This window comes from Leptidea sinapis, chromosome 19 (assembly GCF_905404315.1).
Source record: "Leptidea sinapis chromosome 19, ilLepSina1.1, whole genome shotgun sequence".
Taxonomy (NCBI): Eukaryota; Metazoa; Arthropoda; class Insecta; order Lepidoptera; family Pieridae; genus Leptidea; species Leptidea sinapis.
This window is the reverse complement of record NC_066283.1, coordinates 5,343,442-5,370,628: the sequence shown is the minus strand read 5'-3', so window position 1 is coordinate 5,370,628 and position 27,187 is coordinate 5,343,442. Positions and strand designations below refer to the sequence as shown.

The window sequence follows — 27,187 nt, the reverse complement described above, 5'->3', positions numbered from 1 at the left end:
AAGGACACATCAACTTATATGTCCTTGTATAAATTTGTATGTAGTACTGTAAATACATTGTAGATACATACGTTGTAAATTTGTTTATAATTATGTAAATACGTTATAACTTGTACATATACAACTAGTAATAGCATAGCGCAATTCGCGAACTGAACAGATAATGTAAATAGGTAGGTATTATTCTAAAAAGTTATGCAAATTACACTGGATTTGACTTTAAGAAAAGGGGAAAATTATTAGAGACTATATTACTGGATTTGGACTTACTAAAAGGAAAATATGGAAAATATTCTTTAGAGAATTATACATTAACGGAAATGGTAAAATAACTGATGACTTTAAGACTGGATTGGATTTGATGAAAGAAACTACTATAAATATTCGCTATCGAATATACATAATTGGAAAAGGAAAATGGAAATAATGTAAGATGAAATGAGAAAACTGGATTGGACTTTTTGTAAAACAAAATAGTGAAAATAATAAATACCAAGAAATGAAAATACTAACGACAAGGCAGTAAGGCCCCTGGCTATAGCCTGTTCGAAAGAACGAATTAATATAAAAAAAAAAAAATCAACTTCTTGTTGACACTTGACATTTTTGAATGATTTAGGACTTATGTCAGAATGCAGAAGTGTTTCAAAGTAAAAAATAGAATGCAATAATGCAAATGCATAGCAAATGTATAAAAACATAAACAACTTACAACACTTTTGTGTTTAGAACGATAAATTTCTCCTATACAATTATAATGAAAGTGCTACATTAGAACACACCAAACTGATTTTATTTTCTTTAAAATTATATATTAATAAAAACTATATAAACGAAGACAGTGATAAAAATTCGAAAAGGGTTCCTGTTCTGAATTTTTTATCAAAGTAATGAAATGGGTAACCAACTAGTTGGAATTGCGCCTTCACAAATATATCCCGTTGAACATTATTTAAGTGACCATGTTGAGCTCTCTTTTGATCAAAGGTAATTGATTTTGTATAAATAAATCTTTAATTATATTTCATCAGTCTTTATGTGCTTTTAAAAAAACAATATAGTCTCCATAAGTTGGTGATCATGACATGATAATTAATGCAGAACTTATGAAAGTTGTTACCTTAGGTCCTAACTCTGTATTTTTTATTTAACAATAATATTGACACTATTTTAAACAAGTTATTATTTGCCCCAATTCAGGCATATCCTGGATGCCTGACAATAAAATCCATACTTAGATACATTTAAAATCCATGGATTGGCAACTTTGGAGGTTTACTAAACATGAAAGTAGTATTGATTTAATACCCGATAAATTCTTTCTAAGATATTTTATTATCCTAAATTTTGTGCTAGTTATAACATACAGTTCAATATTTATGATGCAATTTTAATGAAATAAAATTTGCTTGGAGTGATTTCAAAACTCTGCCTTGATATGCTACTTACAGTCTTAACCTCCTGTTTGCTTGTTTGGCATGCTCCTGCTCCTGTTTGCTGTTTGCTTGGCATGAGACCACCGTTTAGTACTCTGTTATTTGTTTAGCAAACAAGACATTAAAGCTTTTTTTAAAATTAACTAATACCAGAGTATTGCAGTAAAAATGAGATTTAGAAGTAAATTCAAAAAACAGGATAATTTAAATATATGCACTGCTATAATTAAACTTTCGTTTTTATTAATATTAATGGTGATCATTCCATAATATTAATTCTTATATAATATGTAACATATTATATTCAATGTTGCTTTAATTAGATTTAGTTAAGTAGGTAGGAATACCTATTTATGGCTCATACAGGTAGGTGCTATCTGCCATAACATCAAAATATCTCAGTCATAACCTTAAAGTTTGAATATATTCTAGGTATAGGTACAACAGCCTGATAATGTGATACCGATTTTGAATAATCATTCTGTGTTTTAGCTAGTTTATTAATTCAAAATACTAGTGAATTAAAGTGTGGCTGACTGTTTACAACTTGTCAATCAAAATCAGCTCAGAGCAGCTCGAATTGTCGGGGACCCAGTGCTCTGTGAACAGCTGGATCACTTGGTGTTGCGTAGAAAAGTTTCTTCATTGTGTGTCTTCTACCGCATTTTTCACGGGGAGTGTTCAGAAGAGCTGGTTAAACTGAATTCTGCCGCCGAATTCCACCTTCGCACGACATGCAACAAATTAGGATATCATCCCCACCATCTGGATGTGTGGCGGTCCTCCACAGTGGGGTTTTCAAGGAGCTTTCTTCCACATACTACAAAGCTGTGGAATGAGCTTCCTTGTGTGGCGTTTCCGGGATGATATGACATGGGTACCTTCAAAAAAAGCTCGTACACCTTCCTAAAAGGCCAGCAACGCTCTTGTGATTCCTCTGGTGATCACTTTACTCCAGGTGACGCGTGCGCTCCTTTGTCCTCCTATTCCATAAAAAAAAAGCTACAGTAACAATAAATTTGCTTTCCTTTTCTATCTTGACATTAGAGATATGCTTCTCTCTTATAACAATATACAAAACGAATCAAGGCACAAGATTTGCAAGACACCCTGATCCAGTCGCCTGTCCATCACACCATCACCAACAGAAATGTCTAATGTGGCTGTAGGTAATTTATATCCACTTTAATCAAATAACTTGTACTTCAACCACACAAATATAGAATTCTGCTTTTATTTCTCTTTCACTATATGCTTGTTTTTTTTTAACTCTTCCCTGTGTGTCTTAATTTTTTTTTAATTTAATTTATTATCAATGTCATATCATGTCTGTACATAAGGTGAATTAAGCTGAGATAATACTACTAATATTACAAATGTGAAAGTTTGTATGTCTGGATGTATGTTTGAACTTCTTTTACGCAAAAACTACTGAATGGATTTTGATGAAACTTTACAATAATATGGCCCTCACACCAGAATAACACATAGGCTATCTATGTATATATATAAGAGAATGTATGTTTGTATTGTTCCCTAATAACTCCTAAATTATTCGACAGATCTCAATGAAATCTTTTGCAATAGATTCGTTGAAGGTCAAGGAAGGTTTACATATATAATTTAAATGGCAAACAATGTTTGCCAGGTCAGCTAGTATTAAATAAATTAGTTATCTATCTTATATTTCATTTCAAAGCAATAAAAAAATTTGGATGTTAGGAAATTGTTACATTTCGTTACAGAATTTAAGAATGAAACCAAATTTAAGCTGAGTAAAATGGTCAGCCGTTTCAAACAACAATTTAATGTATTTTTCTCTTTCAGTCTTGGTTCAACAAGATTCTTTAAAGTGGCTCGGGCTCTTACCAGGGAAGGTCAGGTCGTTGTCAAGGTGTTTGCAATACATGATCCTTCACTACCACTACCGGAACATAAAGAAAGGATCCTAAAAATTAAGGAACAACTTGCTTCAGCTTTTAATATATTGCCGTTTCAAAGAGTCATTGTAAGTATTAATCAAATCTTTTGTTACTGTACCTGAAGGTTACGTACCAGAAACCCTAATTACTAAAATTCTGTAGTCTGTCAGTCTGACTGTTTGGTCTTTTTATTTTTTTTTTATTAAAATAAGATATGAGACGAGCTGGACGTTCAGCAGATGGTAACTGATACGCCTTGCCCATTACAATGCAGTGCCGCTCAGGATTCTTGAAAAACCCGAAAAATCTATGCGGCTCTACAAATGCGCTCGTCACCTTGAGACAAGATGTTAAGTCTCATTTGCCCAGTACTTTCACTAGCTACGGCGCCCTTCAGACTGGAACAGAATAATGTTTACACATTATTGCTTCACGGCAGAAATAGGCGCCGTTATGATAGCCAGAATCTAGCCGGCATCCTGTGCAATGAAGCCTCCCACTGGTAAAACTGTCTGTCAGTGGGCTGTAGTTTATCTCATAAGCTAATATACTATTTGTTCATTTTATTAATTGTTTTTTGACAGCTCTTGCTTATGAAGTTTCATATTGTTTAAGTTAAAATTTCATACAAATAACATTGCACTTCCGGACGGGTACCACCCCTTAGATGTGCCATGGTGCTACATACCCTCACCTCTGGGATTAATTGCACCAATTAAATTTAAATGTGTTGTTCAACTCTCTCTTCTATGGTATACTTAAAAGTTTTGATTGTGCAATGGGTAGAACATATTGATGGTCACCAGGGTGGCACCAATTTGACCCTTGCTCACTACATAAGTACCAATGTGTTTTTAAATTTCTTATTTCTTATGTAAGAAGTATGTTTATTCCACACTATATAAAGTTGACATATGTCTTGTGATTCCTCTGGTGTTACCATGAGGAGTGTGTATATATTTTCGATAATAGCAAATACTAAAACCATAGATCATTTATACGTCTAGATTGACTGTGACAGTTGTGAAAACATCGAAAAAATTGAGATTAACCTCTATTTTGAACGCACACTGACGCAAAGTGACATACAAATCCGCGAGTGTAAGATGTAGCCTGTCACGCACCCTGGCCTGTTTTCATCGGTTATTTAGCAGCAAGAGAATCTATCTAGATATATAAATTATCTAAGCCTTTTTTTATGACAATAAGTGACGAGACGAGCAGGACATTCAGCTGATGGTAATTGATACGTCCTGCCCATTACAATGCAGTGCCGCTCAGGATTCTTGAAAACCCCAAAAACTCTGAGCGGCACTTCAATTGCGCTCGTCACCTAGAGACAAGATGTTAAGTGTCATTTGTCCAGTAATTTCACTATCTATGTCGCCCTTCAGACCGAAACACAGTAATGTTTACACATTACTTCTGTTGTGGTACCCCATAATCAAGCCGGCATACTGTGCAAAGGAGTACTAAATAAAAAGACTAAAACCAATATGGCTAATTTTAAAATGGCCGCGCCGCAATTAAATACAGATGTTTTTGAATTCGCCAATAATTTTTCATAACATCAAGAATTATTTCGTAAAATATGTTCCTTGTTGTTTTAATAACATTGTTTTACAGAGGAACTGTCAAACCGTGCGTCAATAAATTGTCTTATAGAAAATATGTCCATACAAAACAAATATTATGGGTCCCAAATCGATATAAAAACTATCCTATCTCTCGAGTTGGACTGAACTGTACGAAGTAATCCCCATTTAAATCCATTCATTACGACAAAGGCCTCCCTCAAAGATTTCCACGACGATCAGTCCTCCGCTGCCCTCATCCAACGTATTCCGGCGATCTTGACCAGATGGTCGGTCCATCTTGTGGGGGGCCTACCAACACTGCGTCTTCCGGTACGTGGTCGCCATTCGAGGACTTTACTGCCCCAACGGCCATCTGTCCGTCGAACTATGTGCCCTGCCCACTGCCACTTCAGTTTCGCAGTTTATCATTTAGACTATGTCGGTAACTTTGGTTCTCCTACGGATCTCCTCATTTCTGATTCGATCTCGCAGGGAAACTCCAAGCATAGCCCTCTTCATTGCCCTCTGAGCGACCATGAGCTTTGTCATAAGGCCCATAGTTAGCGACCACGTCTGCGTACCGTAAGTCATCACTGGCAACATACCCTGGTTGAAAACCTTCGACTTCAGACGGTATTTGTGGTAGTTTATAAATATTAAGATATTAATTGAAACAAAATTTCAGCTCACCGACAAGGCAGGCTTATTGGTCAGAGAGTACTGTAAATGTAGCGTTTACGACAGGATGTCCACGCGGCCATTCCTCACCGTATTGGAGAAAAAGTGGATAACATTCCAAGTGTTGTATGCCCTGCATAGGATGCATAAACTTGGTATATGCCATGGGGATATCAAGGTGTGTATTAATACAATACAGTTATAGATAGATTTATTTTCTACATCTAGCACCAAATTAAAAATAACCTTATCTAGTAAGTTCTTCCAGTGTAAATCAACAGTTTTACAAGAATGTGGAAACTTTTAAAAAACTTTAGTAGCCTTCATTAGTATTAATTTTTTTATTTAAGTATATAATATTTAATATATTGATACACATATACACCAATTACCTTGCCCCAAATTAGCCATAGCCTGTGTTATGGGTTGCAAGACAACGATATATTTAATACAATATACTTACTTAAACAAATATAGATACAATATATAAACTTCCATGACTCGGAAACAAACATCCATATTCATCATTTAAATGCTTGCACCTACCGGGATTCGTACACGGGACCTCTAGCTTAGTAGGTAGGGTCGCTAACCACACGGCTATATAGGTCGCCAATTATTAATTATTATTTCATTAGTTTTGATTGTAAGGTAGCTGTAAGTTTCACATAAAATTACAAATAAAATAGAACATAACTTTAAGTTCATACTCGCCCGAAACTACGCACGCACACATACACACATTTGACACGGCCGCTAAGCAATCTTGGGAAGACATAACTATCGAGTGCCACGCGTAGGTACGCTGCCGAGACTGGTCGCAGTCCGAGTTAAATTAGCTGCCTGCTTTTTGTATGTACCAACCCTAGCTCTCCGTCCAGACGTAGGTATAAATTTCATGGAGACCACTGAGTTACGCTACTGTACTATTACTTGTATTGTGCCGCAGACTATGACACATATTCAGGCGCGGTGACACATGACCCCCCCCAAAATCAAAGGTCAAATTGAAAAATCTCAAAAATTTGCCAAATAATAAAAGTAAATTTCTAGCTATTCCCTAACAGCGATAAATTTATAGTTTGCTGACATCTAGTGGTGTTTTTATGAACTACGTACGATGGCCATAATAACTTGGAAATGACATCTAGTTTAGAAACAAGGAACCGAACTAATGTCAGTAATCCTAGCAAAATTTATATGCGTCGTTAAGATAAAGATTGTATAACAATATTCTAATAATATTAAGGCGAAGGGTAAGCAGAAAACATGCAAACAAGGTGTTTTTAGACAAGTTTTGTGGTGAAAGTATAGGATTTGGAGCTATGAACACTTCTTTATCCTCTTACACATACACTTAAGCCTTACTTGTAGGTTGCTAATGCTTATTGTTGGTTAAAGTTAGCATTCCAGAGCTATTATGAACTACCAGTTTTCTTTCCATTTAAACAAGTTTTTTCTCGGCATCATGCATTTGTTTAGTATACTACTATCATAAAAGTTGTTCTTATAGATTTTACTTTTTTATGTACATTTATTCAGATTAGTAATCAATAATGAGGATTGTAAGCAATTAAGCAGTTTGCGGCTCTTAAAATGTTACATTTTCGACACAAGAATTTTGAAAATATTGGCTTTGTTACATAGGAGCCGTCAACTCAAATCGCTCAAGGTCGCCGGCATTTAGTGTCGCCTTAAGTTGTTTTATTGTGGTTGTTGGTTTATTGTAAAGATTCAACGTAAAATCCCAAAAGATTCAAGACCACCTCCAAAATTTCAGGCTACGACCGCGCCTGCACATATTAGTATCACGGACTAGTAAAAAAAGAAGGACTCCGCGCCGTGATATTAGCAAGTGAAGCACCGTTATGCTAGTGTGTGTGCGGTTACGGAGGATACTAGTTACACAATTTATTCTCCCTTAAATAATCATATATGGCCACAAATACTTATACAGGCTGTCCCAAAGTTATGGGACATGAAGGGAAAGTACCTTAAATATCGAAGATAGGCTATTTTACTGAAAGAAGACTTTATGTTATTTTTAAAAGTAAGTAATTCTGCATTCAAAGATTTTCTAAAAATTACTTGCCTCGTCTGGGAATCGAACCGACTTAAATGTAAAAAAAAAACATCCCTAATCTTATGATGCCAATCGAAAGAATGGCCAAAAACACCCTTTGGGACACCCTATATATTATCGTTATTATACTTTTTCACAACGCACTACGGCATTTTTAAAATATTTTATTGAGACGCAAACTGATCTGTCACAGACGATGACAATTCTCATAATGGCCGCCTATTGGCCTGTAGTAGTGTGTGTGCTTGTTTTGGTGCTACACTGTTATGTAAGGTGACACGGAGTCCTTATTTTTTTACAAGTGTTTGCTATTCCGCCGATCTGACGCACTCACACATACTTACAAAAAGGCACACGAAGCAGTTGTTCTGTAATAGATACAACTTATGTTCATTTAACATTGCTGAATTAGAACGTGGCCGCTTTGCTGAATTGCTGAATTAGTGTAAAAGTCAAAGTCAAATAATCTTTATTCAATTAAACTTAAACTAAGCGCATCTGAATCGTCACAATAAATATTTCTTATAAATTACTGAATTTACCATATGTTCGTAAAATTTGAGCTCGTGAGAAGAACATATAAGAAACTCATTCAAATAGAGTATTTTACAATAGCTGTAATATGATATTACAAATTTGTTTGTAAGGTGCTGTATCCAATATATGAGTTAAATAATATAAATGATTTCTTAAATATAAATTATCGTATATTGGATGTATCAACGTTTAGAGCTTGAACTCATTGTTTATGTGAGGATGCTTCGTGAACGTGATGGTCGTGATTACTGTCACAATTAGTAATTGTATCCAATAAATACGATGATTTATTAACTATAACAGGTCGATCTCGCACCACAAGCAGCACCCGCTCACGAGTTGACTCATGGACCAGCCATCATTCTCCTCGCACATATTTGAGGGAATGAGAAGACCCGGCACACAAAAAATACCATTTAGTGAGCATGACGAACCATGTTATAGCATACCTACGCATGATAACTAAAAATGGCAAAATTAATGCTCACAAATAATTCTATATAATGCAATTACAATGGATTCTATATAAACCAAAAAAAAATATTATATTCATGTTACATTCGATTTTAATCTTAATATAAAGAATTATTAGGTGGACCAGGACCATCTATTTTCCCTACTTGTTTATACTCTATATTCTTCAATCGTACAGTAGGCTCTCGGTTCTTAATAACTTTTTGTTGTTAACTGTACAGATCTTTCAGTCTTAAAATGCACGCCCCTCCAATATCTTTACACCGACTTGCAAAGTCTTTGTCAATAAGAAACTATGGGAATAATATTGTTTGTGAACAGTTGGAAAATATAATGGTGACATCCTGGTTATGGGTGCTACTGACGGACATCGCATCGTTCAAACCAACATTCTTGCCGGACGACAACCCGGCAGACTTCAGTTACTTCTTCGACACGTCGAGAAGGAGGCTCTGCTATGTCGCGCCGGAGAGATTCGTTAGAGCTCCTGATCCGAGCAATCAGTCTTCGGTGAGTAAAGTATTTCTTAAGTCGTACAATACATAGTTGTACGCTAAACAAAAATGGCCGCCGCCAGCTAAGCCAAATAAATACTAATATATTATGCCTTCAAAAGCGTTACGCTTTGTTTTATGGCTCCCAGAACCAAGAGCAATTAATAACACACACGGTAAAAAATCTCTGGTGATTTTGTCAAGGGATACATGGATATTGGTAGTTTTTTGACGGCTACTGGGCCGAACTATATGATATTTTTATGGAATTAAATGGCAACTATTCCGCATCAAACTAAAGAAACTCAGCGCAATCGGTGTACATACATAAAAAAAATACCATTCGAATTGAGAATCTCCTCCTTTTTGAAGTCGGTTAATCAATTGGAAAAATATGTGCCGTGCAAATGGACTACCTTAAAATATACTTGCAATAAAAGAAAATGATTGAATTCTTCATGGCTCCAGTTGGTTTTCTAACATACTAACTGTTTCTTTTACATCATCGTTGCTTGAACCATGGGACATTTTGGCAGATTTATGGAAGTACGATTCAATTTGTTGTAATGTTTGACCTTTAGTCTCTGGCAAAGCTATCCATAAATATCCTAGTACTACGAAAATGATGAAAGCATAGATTAAGAAAACTGCATGATATCCAATACTTGCGAACAAGCCCGGTGAATACTTCACAGCGAGGAATTGGAAGATACCTGCCACTGTTGCTGTAACAAATATACCGAATGCCTTAATTTCGAGCGGATATATTTCCGTATACAACGTCTCTAAGGCAGGATAAGGTCCGGAGTTGACAATAATTAGATATAATGCTAGCAACAGTGCCTTGACCCAGCTCATCCAGAAGTCTATCTCTGGTCGTAAGTACAGTACTATACTCAAAATAATAAGAACAATATTACCTATTATACCCAAAACGAATAATAAACTCCTTAATTTGAATAATTTCACAAATACGCACGATATTATCGCTCCGATAAGTCCGAATCCGTCTACTAGCAAAACTGTCATCCATAAGTTTGCATACCCAGTCAAATCACGCAGTATTGTTAGTGCCATTGTATTGAAAATAATTCGCATCGCCGCTATTCGATAAAAATTCGTCATCACACCTAAAAATATTATTTTCCAAACATATAATTGCTTGCAAGCCCATATTAATCTACCGACTGGAGTCGGAGTATGATTTTTTTCTTTTATAGCAGCATTTTTCTTCTTTTCAAGTGCAATGAGGTTTTCTAGTTCATTTTCATCTTCGCTATTCATAGCATGCAGAGATCTATATGCTTTTCGGCATTCGTCAAACCGCCCTTTAGACGCTAACCATGACGGACTTTCTACCCAAAATATTGGGATAACACTGGACATAATCGCAGGAAGCAGTCCAATCAATGCGACAATTCTCCAGTTTATAAATATGCTCAAAATATGACCGAGAGCTGATCCGAACTGAGATCCCACACCATTTACAACATTGTTAAATACTTGCCTCATATTCGGCGGTGCATATTCGCCTACACATATGAAAGATATAGATAAAACTCCTCCGAAAGTAACGCCCACTATTAATCTTGTCAATAAAAGGACTGTTTTTGTTGTCGTAAAGTAGACTACGATCCAACATACTGCAAGTGGCATTGTGAGAACTGTTAATGCCCGACGTCTTCCAAATATTTCTGTTACTACGCCGGCTACTATAAATCCGACCAAGCACGTACTATTAATCAGCGCAGCTGAAACAATAAGTTTTGAATATAATATATATTCAATTTTTTTGCGATTTATATCATAAACTTAGTTTACTAATTCTAGTAGGCTCCATAAGATACGTAATAGCTTTAAGGGTACATGTATACACTTTTATAATAAAGACCCAGCCACTGTTCAGGCATTATCTATAAATAAGTTTAAATGTGTTATTAAAAAATGGCTCTCTCGTAAATCCTATTACTCCACGGCTGAATATCTAAATGATCCGACAGGCTAGGACTAGATTATGATTATTTTATAGCAATAAAAATGACAGTACAATATTGTATATTTCATTAAAAAGAGCGCAAGAAACAGAACACTGGGAGAGTTTCTTCCGAAGCGTTAGTAGTATCTAGTATATTAGAAATGAAATCAAAGAGAATTCTAAAGGAATCGATTTTGAGAAAATAAAAAATTTTAGCAAATAAAAGAACCGACTTCAAAAACAATAGATATAATATGCACCAAAAAGTATAAAAATAATTGCGTATTTTAATGCAATCTAATTAATTAATCTAATTCTAGTTACGATTATTTTTATTTTTGGAGTCGGTGTCAGCCAAGGTAGGTTTGTAACATACACAATTATAGGTGAGATGTGCTTGAGTCGCACGCGTAACGTGAGGAGGTGATAGGAGAAAGCGGGTCCGCGTCGGGGAGGACACTGATTCCACTAGTAACAATAAGCGTTACCAAAATTAGATTAATTAATAAGATTGTATAAAAATACGCAATTGTTTTTATACTTAGTTGAGCATATTATATCTATTGTTTTGGAATAGTGTTTTTGAAATCGGTTGTTATTTTGTTAATATTTTATATGTGTCTAGAGTTTCATTTCAGTTGGGTTACAGTTCTCGGGTTTTTATATAAGGCTTTCAGTAGTGAAACTTTTTCTACACGAATACTGTTTCTGAAATTCAAAAAAAAACACATGACTTTACGCCCTGTGCTTCCCCGGGGCGTAAAAAATAGGGGAGTCCCAGGCCGAAGGGAGGAGACGTAAGAGGCGATTAAGGGCTTTTTAAAAGTGGGAGAGTCACGCTGCTGTCTTATTACGTCAGCACAATCGGGCCAGACTCTTCCGGGTTCTTATCACAGTCGCACAGAATACCGGCGTGAAATAGCGGCCTAGTATCTCTTATGTTTCGCATAGGTTAGGGTCGAGGACCGGAGGCCATCCGTCATCAGTCCATCTGAGCTGACGCCGGTGCTAACGCGTATATTCCGGCATTCATATTCAAAAGGCGTAGTCCCTGACTCATGAAAGTCAGCCGTTATCAATCCGATCCTAAAAAAAAGGAGACAGTTTGGATCCGGCAAACTACAGGCCTATAGCTATTATCTCCCTGATCTCCATCATGGAGATCATAATTAACCGCCAGCTCTTGGTATACCTAGAAGGTCACCACTGACAACAACGACTTTGAATTGAATTTGAATTGAATTGATCAACGACTGACAGTACGGCCAGTCTACAGTATGGTCGGTCGGCTGGCGATTTTCTGGTATATCTAACACATAGATGGGCGGCGGCTTTCGAAAGCAAGGGGGAAAGTCTAAGAGTAACAGCCTTTGATCGTGTATGGCTCAAGGCGCTTCGCTCAAAACTTCCATCATTTGGGCTTCCCGAGAGTTTATGCAAGTGGACCTTCCTCACTGGGCGCAGCATACAGGTGTTGTTGTTGTATGATATGTTTGACACCTCCAACATACATTGCTAGGCAGACTAAAATAATTAATTAAATAATTCCGCAATAAAATATTCTAATTTTCATAACAATACGGCAATTTCATACTTAAACTTCTAACGTTATCACAATTTCAAACATCAATCAATCTTAATTCTTAATGAAGCCTTAGTTAGTACGTGTTTATGGTATATGGCACACTTCTCTCGAATCATTCTTCCTTCACGTGTTACCTTAATATTAAACCACCAGTCTCCTCTTTGGACGAAAGTGTCAATCAACAGAAGTATATACAATTGACGTACCCATTAACGATACATCATCTGGAGTCATCTCGATGCTGTGATCTTCACCAAGCAGTGCGTCGATCATACCAGACATCTGGCCAAATATGAACCCATCTGACATGCTGCACATAAACAGTCCTATGTGAACGAGTGTCTAAAAAAGAAATTCGGTTCATGATAAACTTACTATTTAACAAAAGTAATAGCCACAATAGGCAAATAGAGTATCTAATTAATGTTCACCAAAATTAATACACTCAATTTATGCGGGCTGGTTTGATATCTGCAAAGGTGTCAGACAAGGTTGTGAAGCCTCACCTTGGTTGTTCAACCTATTCATGGATAGATGGATTATTATGTGAGAGAAATGCAATGTGGAATCAATATGGAAGGGTTGTTTGTTAAGTGCCTCTTGTACACCGATGATCATGTCATTTTTGCATCATCGGCGAATGAGTTGCAACAAATGATGGACTGCTTGAATGGGAGCTTTAAAGCGAGAGGTTTAAGAGTGAATGCAAGAAAGACGAAAGTGATGGTTCAAATAATTTGAGTTTTCTTTAGTGTTAATTCCGCCAATATTTGTCTTCAAGCAATTCGACAAGTGTTTCGCCACGAGGCATCCTCAGGACATGTTGAGTCGCCAAAATCTGGCACGAGACCACGAAAACGAGAGACGAAAGTATTTGAGAAGGATGAAAGGATGGCTGAGTGAAATATTATGATTGAAGATGAAAGGGTAGAACAAGTTACAGAATTCGTATATTTGGGTAGCATGTTTACAAGAGACGGAAAATATGAAGGAGATATTGTAAGGAGAGTGACAGCGGGAAACTGAGTGAATGGAGCGCTGCATGCCTTTATGAACGGCCAGATTATGAAGCGCAAAAGAAGCGCGAATGGCTGTCCATAATGGAGTGCTTGTCGCCACGTTAATGTACGGAAGTGAAAGTTGGGTATGGCAGAAGAATCCCGAATGCGGTAATACGAGCGCGCAGTGGTCTGAAAGTTGTTGTGACAAGGACTGAGAAAGAAATGCTGAAATGGTTTGGAGCGAATGAGTGAAGAAAGAATGACGCATCAAATATTATATAAGGCAAGTGTGTGTGGGCAAGTCGGTCGCGGGAGACCTCGCAGAACATTCGACGACCAAATTGGGGACATTTTGCACCCGCAACCGGTGAGCATGTATGAAATGAGTACTGAATATAGAGGAAGCACGTGAATTTTGTAAGGATAGAAGCAAGTGGCATTCTATTGTACCTACCCCGACGGGAACAAGCCGTGAGTGTATGTATGTATGTACAAGAAGAGAGTGAACTAATATTAATATTATCTAGTTAGCTGCATTTATTATTACTATGATAGAAACAATACACCTATTGGCTTATGTTTATTAAAGCTTGAGAATTGGACGAAGTGTCGGTAAAAGAATTTCTCTTGTGTTAATAGATTTGTTGTCATTCTCACCGCTTGAGGAAGATACTGATTTTTTATTAACCTAAGTAAAATCCGAATTTGAGCAAACAATTGCGAACGAAGGCGAATTCGTTCGAATTTTGTCACCTACTTTTGTAATTTAGCAAATGAAGAAAACCTGTGGATTACCTATGAGACAATTCGAGGACTATTGGGAAATGGTATGAGCTAAAAATCAGAAAATTTTACACGAAGAATTGAAAGTTCGGAAACTATGTTGTCGTTGGATCCCTCAGGAACTGACAGCGGAGCAGAAGCGGGCTCGCGTGGAATGGTGTTCACAGATGCTAATGAAGTACGAAAGTAGAAGATTTGATGAGAGGTTTCACTTTTACGAATTCCGAAGATGCAGTGATAGCGTTCAATCAGCACGTAGAAAACATGCCTTCAGATCTATGGTCCTCCTGTTTTAAATAATGGTTTGATCGCATGAAAAAGTTTTTAAAATGTAAAGGGGAGTATTTAGAAAAGCAATAAACATAATATTTTGGTTATAACATGTTTTTTTTTACGTTTCGCAAAATTTTAGTGTGACCTACGTATCATCTGTTTCGTCGTTGATATTGGTATCTTCTCCTGTTCGAAGTTCAACGTTTTGATTGTTGTTGTTGCTAAAAATAAGACCACTTTTTGCAGTTGCATTATGAACTACTACCCTTCCTACAATTGTAAAAATTGGCTTCTCTAGTGCATTTATTGAATTAGGCGTTACTTTGCAGAAATCCAAATGATTTAAGTTTTCTTTAGTGTTAATTCCGCCAATATTTGTTTTTAAAAATTATTCGACACGTGACAGACTAAAATAATTAATTTAATAATTCTGCAATAAAATATTCTATTCAGTCTCGTGCCAGACTTTGGCGAGACAACACGTCCTGAGGATGCCTCGTGTAGAGGCGAAACACGTGTCGAATAATTTTAAAAACAAATATTGGCGGAATTAACACTAAAGAATACCTCAATCGTTTGTATTCTCTAGTGCAGTCGGAAGTAGATTATGGATTGGCTCCAGTACTTCGTAAATTAGCTTCTTACCCCATTCTTTTGGATCCAGTGCTTTGCCGAGCCACAATTAAACCTGGTAATACACTCGATAGAAATGCTGCTGAGCAGAAGCTGAGGTTGGAGGAAGACAGCTAAATGCACACGTTTTTTATTACTTGATTGTTTAGCAAAGTATAAGTAACGATACTTATGAATGCGGGTGATTTTTGCTGGAGCTCCATTAAGTGAAAGAAGAAAACGAATTCAGTGAATTAATAGAGTTTCTGGCGTAGAATTTAAATATTCGAACGCTTGGGCACATTTCAATAAATCCTGTTTTTCTAATAATTTCAAAAATTATTGTCTTTTCGCTGCTGAATATTGCTGGTATCACAGCCAGTGAAAGCATGTAAAAATAAATGATGGTGTACACATTTAGGGATACAAGATAAACTCTCATTTGAAAAAAAAAACTGAAATTTGTTGAGCATTGCCAGGTTACAAACAATAAATAATTTCGTCACTTGAACCTCGAGCAGTAATTAATACCAACAGATTAATGTCTTCATCAAAATTAAACAATTATATTTTCTGAATTAAATTGGCGAGAGGTACCTATACTCTAATAGAAAACTGAACAGCTGACAGTTGATGTTGTTCAAGGCCACGTATTCACAAAGCAGGGCTTCTTTTCAACTCAAATGCTTAGAATTAGTCATTGTAAATGTATTACTTAGAGCTATTACGCACTGTCGACTTGTCGCCGGCGACTCGGTCGCTGGCGACTGTGATTTACTACAGTTTAAATAGGTGTTTACGCACTTGGTCGTCGGCCGCCCAAGCGACTGGGCGACTCGCCGCGACCTGGCGACGCACAAGCGACTGCCGGTCGCCGGCGACCAATAGGAGCACGGCTTCAAATGGAAGCATTCGCACTGCGAGCAACTGTCGTAACGACCGGACGTCGCGCTCAAAAATGACTCAGCCTTTCGATACCGAGAAATTTATAATGGAAATACAATCCCGAAAAGCTATTTGGGACTTACTTACTAAGTGACGAATATTCTAATCGGGATTTGAAGAAAAAACAGTGGAGTTATTTGGAGGTGAAGTATTAGCAGAAGTAAAAAAAAGTCTTTATAAAATATTTTAAACATTCCTTTTGATCTCCGTTCTTGTAACAAAGGATGTACCCAATACTCTCTTGATTTTCTTTTATTTTTCTTTCTCTTGATTAGTAGCGCTACTATAGCAGCTTCTTCGACGTCCATTCTGCACGAATGTACTTGGAACACTGTCGCTCGGCTTGGTCTCCTGGGCTTAGTTGCCTATGTTTTAGTCGCCGAGCGACCGAGTCGCCGGCGACAAGTCGACACTGCGTAATAAGCTTAAGTTGCGCAGACGATTTTACTTATGTTACGCGTCCAATAATTTTTAGACATATTATCTATACACATAAATAAAATTGGTGTGTCTGTTTTTAATATTGAAATAACATTTTTTTACTACGTGTTTATGAATATATGTACGGTACATACACCAAAATAACATTTTTTAATTTTTTTTCTGTCTGTTTGTTCCGGCTAATCTCTGAAATGGCTGGACCGATTTTGACGGGACTTTTATTGGCAGGTAGCTGATGTGATAAGGAGTAACTTAGGCTGCGTTAATTTTAGAAAAAATATTTTATTTTACAAAAATAAAGTGATGACCAAGAAACGGTCTAACTCTAAAAAAAATTTATATGGCAATACAACGTTTGCCGGGTCAGCTAGTTTTAAAATAAATCTTCTTTTCATCTTTATTTGTTTCCAGTTAACTCCGAAACTAATGAACGGATTTTAATGTGGATTACTTCATGGAGTGCAGTTTAGTCCAACCTGAGAGATAGGATAGTTTTTATTTTGATTTGGGACCCATAATTATTTTTATTTCCAATATTTGTTTTGTATGGACATATTTTCTATGAGATAATAATTAATTGACGTACGATTTAACTGTTCAACAGGTATTTATATTATACTAGCTGACCCGACAAACGTTGTTCTGTATATTATAATAAATAAAATAATGTATTTATATGAATTTGTCAATAATATATCATAACATCAAAAATTACTTGGTAAAATATGCACCCTGCTGTCGTAATGAAATTGTTTCACAGCAGAACTGTCAAACCGTGCGTCAATAATTCTCTCATAGAAATTATGTATGGGCACATCAAAGGAAAAACAAATTTGTTGTTTTTATTTAATTTAGCAGCATTTTACTATTTATTCATTTTCTTTTTTTTTCTATTTATTTCTATCCTTTTAACCAAAGACCAAAATTAGCCAAATCGGTCCAGCCGTTCTTGAGTTTTAGCGAGACTAACGAACAGCAATTCATTTTTATATATATACTAGTTGACCCGACAGACGTTGTTCTGTATATAATAAATAAAATAATGTTTGTCAATAATAAATCATAACATCAAGACCTATTTCGTAAAATATGCACCCTGTTGTTGTAATGAAATTGTTTCACAGCAGAACTGTCAAACCGTGCGTCAATAAATTCTCTCATAGAAAATGTATATACGAATACGTCCATACAAAACAAATATCGGACGACGGGGAACACATCAAAGGAAGAACAAAATTGTTGTTTTTATTTAATTCCGAACACTTTCATATTTATTCACCTTTTAAACCTTCCCTGGACTTCCACTACAAATAATTCAAGACCAAAATTAGCAAATCGGTCCAGCCGTTCTCGAGTTTTAGCGAGACTAACGAACAGCAATTCATTTTTATATATATAGATAGATTATAGAACATATTTTACGGAATATATCTTTTTTTTAATTGATGTTATGAAATATTATTTACAAATTCATAAAAAAACAGTATTTTATTTATGGTGTACAGAACGTCTGTCGGATCAGCTAGTAGAGAATACAACTCCAACCAACTTTTCTCATGGCTTTAACTCAAAAATGGTAAACTTAGAAGAAAAAGTAAGGTTATCTGGTTAGTATTTTTCCGCCAGTATTAGTTTTTGTTTTAAAACAAATATTGGCGGAATTAACACTAAAGAAAACTTAAATCATTTGTATAATTAGCCGTTTCGCCAATAACCCGTTTTTGCGACCATTAATATTTCTTTTGCACACACGGGATCATTTATTTTTTATGGAAAAGGAGGACAAACGAGCGTACGGGTCACCTGGTGTTCTGTGATCACAGCCGCCCAAATTCTCTTGCAATACCAGAGGAATCGCAGCAGCGTTGCCTGGGGAAGTTCATTGGGGACTTTTCAGGATTTCATTAGTGGTATCGCTTACGTGCCTCTAAATTTTTTAGCTTGTTGTGAATTTATGTGAAGGTCAATGTCTATTTTGACCGGGCTATGGTGTGATTATTAAAAAATATATTTTATTGTAAAAGATTGATCTTAAGGCGACACTAAATGCCGGCGACCTTGAGCGATATGAGTTGACGGCTCCTATGTAACAAAGCCAATATTTTCAAAATTCTTGTGTCGAAAATGTAACATTTTAACAGGCGCAAACAGCTTAATTGCTTACAATCCTCATTATTGATTACTAATCTTAATAAATGTACCAACATAAAAAAGTAAAATCTATAAGAACAACTTTTATGATAGTATACTAAACAAATGCATGATGCCGAGAAAAAACTTGTTTAACTGGAAAGAAAACTGGTAGTTCATAATAGCTCTGGAATGCTAACTTTAACCAACAATAAGCATTAGCAACCTACAAGTAAGGCTTAAGTGTATGTGTAAGAGGATAAAGAAGTGTTCATAGCTCCAAATCCTATACTTTCACCACAAAACTTGTCTAAAAACACCTTGTTTGCATGTTTTCTGTTTACCCTTCGCCTTAAATTATTTTTCACTTTTTAGTTTGGTTGCGAGAAAACCCCTGTATCGCTTTCTAGCGCTGCATCGAACTTAGTTCTATTTCTTACCTAAATGAGCAATACTTTTTGTTTCTATTACGTTACTCAATGGTTTAAGTACAAAAAAAAAACAATGTTTTGAAAAGTCAAAAAAAGTTTTTATTTGCATAAACATGTTAGATTGATGTTATATAAATATTATAAAGTACATGTTTGCCACATTTATGACTTGCAAATTTTATAAAATACATTTCTAAATCGTTAGTAACAATAATATCAATTTAACAAAAGATCAGCAGCAGTATTATATAGTATATAGTCAAGTTTTTAGTTGAAAATATTCGTCTAATGAATATAAGCAGTTTTTACTGAGGTATATTTTCAATTTAGATGAGAAATTCCTATTTGACGATACCTCTCTTATTATTTTTGGGATGTGATTATAGATTTTTATGCACATACAAAAACAGTTTCTCCGAAATAATGTAGTTTTTTACGTTTTTTACTGGAATAAAAATTTGGAATTCATTGGTATTTTTAATTGATTGTTTGTTAAACGTTTATTTATTACTTACTATCTGATGTTCGCGACTCGTCTGCGTAGATAAAGGGTTTTTAAATAATAAAAAGCAAGTTTGTAATTGAAGAATCTTATGTAGCAGGCTCCGATGCACGGAATGCCGGCTAGATTATGGGTACAACAACGCCGCCTATTTCTGCCGTGAAGCAAAAGTGATGAGACTTAACATTTAGATCTCAAGGTGACGAGCGCAGTTGTAGTGCTGCTCAGAATTTTTGGGTTCTTCAAGAATCCTGAGCGCCACTGCATTGTAATGGGTAGGGCGTATCAATTACCATCTGCTGAACGTCCTGCTCGCCTCTTCTTCCATTACTCTCATAAAAAAAATTACCTCTGTTTTGAAAATTACCACTTGTATGTCTTTATAAAAGACAAATATTGGCGGAATTAACACTAAAGAAAACTTAAAACATTTGGATAATTATGGATTTCCGAAAAGTAACGCCTGATTCAATAAATTTTCTTTATATCTATGATCTGTGGGTATTTGTGCAACTCTATAGTAATTAATTCAAGAAAGGAGAATGATGGGCTTTTGGGCCTGATGGTTAACAAGTTGAAATATACTTTTTAAAAAAAAGGTATATTTTTCTGATGTAAAATACAAAAATCTAGCTCATTTTGCAATCTACAAACCGAAAAAACATTAATATAAAGAAAATCGATTAAAATGACGTAATCGAATAAATATTTAATCGATTAAAATAACATTAAGATAAAGCTGTTGTTTTATTTCAATAATATTAGTAAGGTGCATAGTTTATGTTCGAATTATTATTATGAATAAAATATATTATTATCTCAGGAAAAACACAGAACTGAGCAATTATTTTATTATCAATAAATCGATACTAGTGAAATCAACAAGTATTTAAACCTCAACGCTAACTTCACTTTAACAATGACAGTCTGACAGATCATTTTGTTTCTTCGTCATTGTCACTTCGTTTCTTGTTGTATTCGTTGAGTTACCGACTTGTTAACTACCTACCCAATTGAATTCCAAGGAAAGTAATTATTGTCTCTAGCAGTCTGTTTTACAGTTCATCTGTGAGCTATTGAGTATATATTATTCTTATCTGAGCAAATAAAACTATATTTTAATTCAGGTATACTATATTATATTATGTAATTACCAATTATTGTCTTATATTATAATGCTAAAAAATGTCGTTACAGTAGTAGATAGGTATACGTAGATAGGTAGGTATTTTTTATCTAAAACAAAAAACAATGTTGGTACCCATCTAACATAGTATGTGATAAATCCTTAGCAGCTAGGCGTTTAATAAACCTAGAATAGCTGAGCTGCCAACATATTATAGTTTAAGACATAACCTCATTTTTTAAATCTTCGATTACTCAGCTCCTAGATTGACAAATCTTGCTAAATTTTCAATTATGGATTATTTAAATGTTATCTTTTAAATGGTGCTACTTTCATCTTGTTATCACTTGGGCCCAGGAATGTATGGAAGCGTTTCAATCTCCTTTGTGACTAGCTTTTATAGAAACCGAAGGAATCCAAATAGATTAATATTCGACGAAATCCCAATGACCTTGCAGTATGACAAAGCTGCCTTGCTATGAGTGTCAGAATTATTAAATTAAAGAATTTTTAAGAAAAACCTAAAACAATGGTTAACCATTTGAGGTGAGCGAACATTTTATACCACTAATGAATTTCTAAGGCCTATCGCAGACGATATACTATCCGTGACACACTTTTTTGTCTGTGATAATAATACCTATGGAATTATATGCAGTATACGACGCGCAAAAAGTCTGTCATACAAAATAACCTCGTAGCTCTGATAGACCGCGCCGTATAAAAAGTGCGCAAAAAAATATAACGTTCGCGTCAACAGTAGAGGTGTTCGTAACGGCTATATATATATTAAAATCGCGTTATAACGCTATTATTTTTTACGCTATAATATATTAGTTCGGTTCATAGAACGACGCGTTTTGACTATCGTTGCAGAATGAAGCTGTATCGTACGCTGTTAAATATTATCCTAAACATTATTGCTTGGTGCTTGCTTACAAACCTAATCGTTTTAATTGGTAATTACTCAATTTGAAAAATTAAACTTTTCTTTAGTATTTTTTACAAGCTTAGGACTGACTAAAATTATTATTTATGATAAAATATGCATTTTATTTATGCAATATAAATAATAATTTTTTCCGGTTTACGTACTATATTTAACTTAAATTAATTTACACTAAACTTTTATAAAAAAATATATTAACAAAAAATCAATTACCAATTACTACTACCTATTCATAAATCAAAATACGTCATACGGCAACCAAATACAAATATGTATATTCTTTGGTAATAACCGCACTGATATATTCGATCAAAAAAATAATCTAACACTTTGCATAGTCGAACAAAATATATTCGATTGCCTATTATATTTCCTATTATAAAATTAGACTTTCATTTGAATTTAGTTCTTATGTAGTCCCCTTGGAGTATAATTTGGCAGGTGATAAAAATCGTGTATCGCATAAATATTAAATAACGCTTGCCAGTTTTTTGCCGAGTATCATGGCGCTAGACATCGATGTATCGATGTTCATTTAAAAAGTAGAAAACAGACCAGCACTGTATGATACATCTTTGGCAGAGTATCGAGTAAAATTGTAGGGTTAAGTATAGTTTTAGAACCTGAATGTTTAATATGAAACAGTCAGTTTAATAATATTTCTGAAGGATAGGATGAACCCAAAATTCTCTATTTCTTTTTCTTTTTTTATATCTCAAGTACGAAATATTACACCGCAATCTCTTTAGCACGTGTACATCCCTATAGTTCTGCCGACAAAATGACCGAAACTGTACGCGCGTCGTGTGCGTTCAGTCTGTGAAATATCTGCCAATGATATTTTGCGCGCAATGCAAACTTTGTAGACTCGATAGCACAAAAAGTGTGTCATCTGCGATAGGCCTAAATTGCGAGTAATGTGGAACTTTTTTTAAAAATTAATTGGACTATAATATAATTAAATTATTTAATAATTATGTAAATGTATAATTATTTTATTATTATGTTAATTAAAATTTTATTGCTTTTGACATGCAAACATATTTCAGCATAATTATTTTAATTTTATGATGTATTTAATTACACCATTCATTGTAATTTATTTTTAATTAATTTGCATGCCTAGTTAAATCTTGGTGAAATAATGAAAACTGTAATATATTTTATCTACACCTATGCTTTAAATCCTCTATTGAAGATTCTGAAACAGTTAGCTTATTACCAACATTAAAACACCCAATGTCGTAATAACTATTACATCATCCAAACGAGTGTTGTAATGTTGTACTGAATTTCATAACAACACTCCTTTGTTTTTTTTTCAATCCCCTTATGGGCTAAGAGTTTCAACAGAGAGCCACATTCTTATTGCTCGATGCGTGGTATCTGTATGAATTTCATAAAAAGAACAGAACGTCGCGCGCCGAAAAAAGTAAAAGTAAAAAAAAGTAGTGGTAGTTATTCGAATCCCCGCCATTTTTCTTCGATATTTTTATTGTTTTGTGTACAAAAAATGAGCGATTCAAATTTCAAGTTTTGACAGCACACCGCCAGATATTTTGAACGCTGCAATGCAAATTACTACTAAAATTAATAATTGTTTCATTAATACTTAGTTTATTTGTATATAATCAGTAATGGATGATATTAGGTTTCTACTAGGACTGGCTGTTTTAATGTTAGCAGTAAGCGAACTGTTTCAGAATCTTTTAGAGGATTCATATTATGAGTGTAGATAAAGTCTTGTATGCAACTGTTGATAATTAGGTATTAAAACACTCATGTGATTCTATTATCACACGAGGCGAAGCCACATTCGTGTTTTAATACCCTTTATTACACAACAGTTGCATAAATAACTAATTCCATCGTAACATACCATGTTTATACGCAAATAAAGAATTTGATTGAATAATTGAAACATCTCAATAATAATAATAATAATTATAAATAAACCTCAGATTAGGATTGGTTACCGCTGCGCTCCAACTAAGCCCAAGTGGGCGTACTCGAGTCAGTCTAGAACAATGTGTGACGTTGACGTGCCACATGTTCTGTTAAACTATGCCAATAATTGATACTAAAATGCCGGGTTGCGTAGTAGAACTTTGTAGATATAATACTACAAGTAATAAGAAATACACTGGGATAACATATCATATAAGTATTTTATTAATATCAATATAAATTATTAAGTTACTAGCTGACCCAGCAAACGTTGTATTGCCGATATTAAAAACGCGATACAAAAGTAACTGTTGATCGTAGATGGGTGAAAATTTGAAGTTGTGTGTATTTTTTAATGCCACATTATAAAAAAATAAAAACAAAAAATTTCGTCCAAAAATTAAAAAAAAAAATTAAGGGTGAACATCTCTTATTACATAGGGGTATGAAAAATAGATGTTGGCCGATTCTCAGACCTACTCAATATACTCACAAAATTTCATGAGAATCGGTGAAGCCGTTTCGGAGGAGTACTGGAACGAACATTGTGACACGAGAATTTTATATATAAGATTAGTTAGATACTTTTTAGTTGTTGAAGTCGGCTTTTTTAAACGTGGTTTTTCACGCGGATCGCCTGATGTTACAAACGTGTAAAAACTATTAAACTAACCTTATTAGTAGAACAATTCTTCTACCCGTAAACCTTCACTGTGTCGAATCTTACTCAGTGCCAATGTCAAAAATGCATATATAGTATTCAAATCATATATTAATCTATACTATATATATAATATTATAAAGCTGCAGTGTTTGTTTGTTTGTTTGAACGCGCTAATCTCTGGTACTACTGGTCCGATTTGAATGATTCTTTCAGTGTTGGGTAGTCCATTTATCGAGGAAGGCTATGTTTTTTTTTTCAAAATTAGGATCCGTAATAAAATTGCTTTTTTGTAACACAAGGTGTAAAATCGAAAACCTATTTTTGCGTGCGCTGCAAAAACTATTGACAATAGAACAAAATGATGTACAGGCTATAATATAGGCAATATTTTATTATTTTATAAAACTATCGCGTGAATTATACTTTATATGGCAAAACAACGTTTGCCGGGTCAGCTAGTTGGTATATATACACGACGCTATACACAGATATATATATATAAAACGCTCAGGCCAATCACACCTCCGTAGTCTATCGTACCTAAAAACCTACATATTACCTAAATGTAAAAATGAATATGGTAGGCGGAAATGGGAGTATTTATTGCCAGACACACTAACGGCCATTCCCAATATTCAGACTCTTACTTGAGATAAAAATCGTAACTATCGTTGACTTTTCTGTCCCGATAAACTTATCGATGGTAACTCACCTTATCCGTACAAGCTGTCTGTCAATGGGACGACGTATAGCTTACCAGCGATAGAAGTTTGTATGGAAATTGCAATTCACGCGTCAGAATATAAGGCGATAAGATTGACTTATCCGGTATATTGGGACAGCTTCAGATTATTGACAGATAATTAATGACAGTAGAAGGTAGTAATTTATCTCTATCTGTAAATAGTATATTGGGAACGGCCGTGAATGGTTTGCCTGCAACCGTTTTAGAAAGCATTGAGAAAAAACTGGAGTAGGCAAAGTATATATTAAACAAACAATTTTTAATATAATTATGTATATTATAAGGCATTTTAATATAATTAGTATTAGATAGCAATATAATAATATAAGTAATTAAATAATTAATTAATTAAATAAAACTTTATATGTACATGTAAAAATTTATATGTACATATTTTCTGTGGATTACTTTTTAATTTGTGAACAATAAAGAAAACAATATTATGTAGTTAAAACGACTGCTATTACTTACCAATGTATTTTTATACTTCATCGTCGCAATATTAACAGACGTCTACAGATAGGTTATGCTCGCACTGCGAAAACAACTTAAATGTGATGAATAAAATAAAAATAAGGTTTTGTGCTGTGTTACACGAAATTTGCATTAAAAAGAGGCCAAACACATCTTAATATATATAAATCTCGTGTCACAATGTTTGTCCTCAATGGACTCCTAAACTAATGAACGGATTTTAATGGTGATTACTTCATGGAGTGCAGTTTGGTCCAACTTGAGAGATAGGGTAGTTTTTATTTCGATTTGGGACCCATAAATATTTTTATTTTCAATATTTGTTTTGTATGGACATATTTTCTATGAGAGAATTTAGTGACGCACGGTTTGACAGTTCCGCTGTGAAACAATTTCATTCTAACAACAGGGAGCATATTTACGAAATAATTTTTGATGTTTTGAAATATAAAACAGTTGTTTTTTTACTATCTACAGAACAACGTCTGTCGGGGCAGCTAGTAATTAATATATAATATAATCTTGAGTTCCGTTGCACAGTCAAGTCTTCATTAATGCCAAATATAGGATTGTTATCCATATCCCATACTATCTAATATATAAAATTCTCATGTCGCGGTGTTTGTAGTTAAACTCCTTCGAAACGGCTTGACCGATTCTCATGAAATTTTGAGTGCGTATTGGGTAGGTCTGAGAATCGGACAACATCTATTTTTCATCCCCCTAAATGTTAGGGGTGGTCCACGCCAATTTTTTTTTTTAATTTTTTTGACATTTTTTTTTAAATTTGTTTGATTATGAGTCAGCATTAAAAAATACATACAACTTCAAGTTTTCACCCATCTACGATCATCAGCTACTTTTGTATCGCGATTTTAATATCGGCAATACAACGTTTGCTGGGTCAGCTTAAATTAATCAGCTAATATTATAAATGTGAATGTAAGTTTGTTTGTTACGCTTCCACGCCTAAACCACCAAACGGATTTTGATAAAATTTAGTACAAAAATGGAGCAGAGCTTGAAAAAGGACATAGGCTACCTTTTATTGCAAAAAAAATAAATGGAGGGGATGGCAGTTTGTATGGAAATTCGTCATTAAATCGAAGATAAAATAATGAAACTTTGTATTAAGGCACTTGTTCGAGTTAGGCATTTGTTCGAGCATTTTTGAAACTTTGACCTACATGAGGGACTGTCCACAATGACAAGTCATATGCGATGTATCATAGAAGAGCGCTGTCAGCGGAAATAGTAGTTTGTATGTGTATTATTTGAAAAGTATCCTAAAAAATAAAAAAAATTGCCCAAAGTTACACATTCAACGCGGGCGAAGTCGCGGGTAAAGCTAGTATATTATACTTATGAAATTTTTTTTTTTTTCTTTATCATCTTACATATAC

General features: G+C 34.7%; 2 protein-coding genes across 4 annotated transcripts in view; one reads left to right on the top strand and one right to left on the bottom strand.

The window, feature by feature from the left end:
• The first annotated feature begins 633 nt into the window (after window positions 1-633).
• The window catches only part of LOC126969972 (phosphoinositide 3-kinase regulatory subunit 4), an 84,440-nt gene continuing 57,886 nt past the window's right edge, over window positions 634-27,187 (top strand). The window contains exons 1-4 of one of the 2 annotated variants that reach the window (XR_007730511.1): window positions 634-987; window positions 3,264-3,444; window positions 5,621-5,791; window positions 9,029-9,217. Coding sequence is in view for 1 of the 2 variants with exons in the window: in XM_050815613.1 (XP_050671570.1) it covers window positions 896-987; window positions 3,264-3,444; window positions 5,621-5,791; window positions 9,029-9,217 (633 nt within the window). In the remaining variant the exon portion in view is untranslated. The remainder of the gene's footprint in view (window positions 988-3,263; window positions 3,445-5,620; window positions 5,792-9,028; window positions 9,218-27,187) is intronic. The other variant, XM_050815613.1, reaches the window with a different exon arrangement.
• LOC126970002 (uncharacterized) lies at window positions 8,149-25,840 on the bottom strand. 2 transcript variants are annotated; one of them, XM_050815676.1, is made up of 3 exons: window positions 25,782-25,840; window positions 12,968-13,103; window positions 8,149-10,952 (listed from the first exon to the last, which is right to left on the bottom strand). In XM_050815676.1, the coding sequence occupies exons 1-3, from the start codon at window positions 25,800-25,802 to the stop codon at window positions 9,658-9,660; spliced, it is 1,452 nt and encodes a 483-aa protein (XP_050671633.1). In that variant the 5' UTR covers window positions 25,803-25,840; the 3' UTR covers window positions 8,149-9,657. The 2 variants fall into 2 exon arrangements, with proteins under 2 accessions (XP_050671633.1, XP_050671634.1); XM_050815677.1 differs by lacking the exon at window positions 12,968-13,103 and having other exon boundaries at window positions 25,782-25,838.

Excerpts from the sequence above, each read along its gene's own strand:
- LOC126970002 (XM_050815676.1), bottom strand. The coding sequence starts at position 25,802 with ATGAAGTATAAAAATACATTG. Across the intron at positions 13,104-25,781 it reads TGAAGTATAAAAATACATTG|ACACTCGTTCACATAGGACT; the intron begins GTAAGTAATAGC and ends TTTCTTTTTTAG. Across the intron at positions 10,953-12,967 it reads AGATGATGTATCGTTAATGG|CTGCGCTGATTAATAGTACG; the intron begins GTACGTCAATTG and ends TTATTGTTTCAG.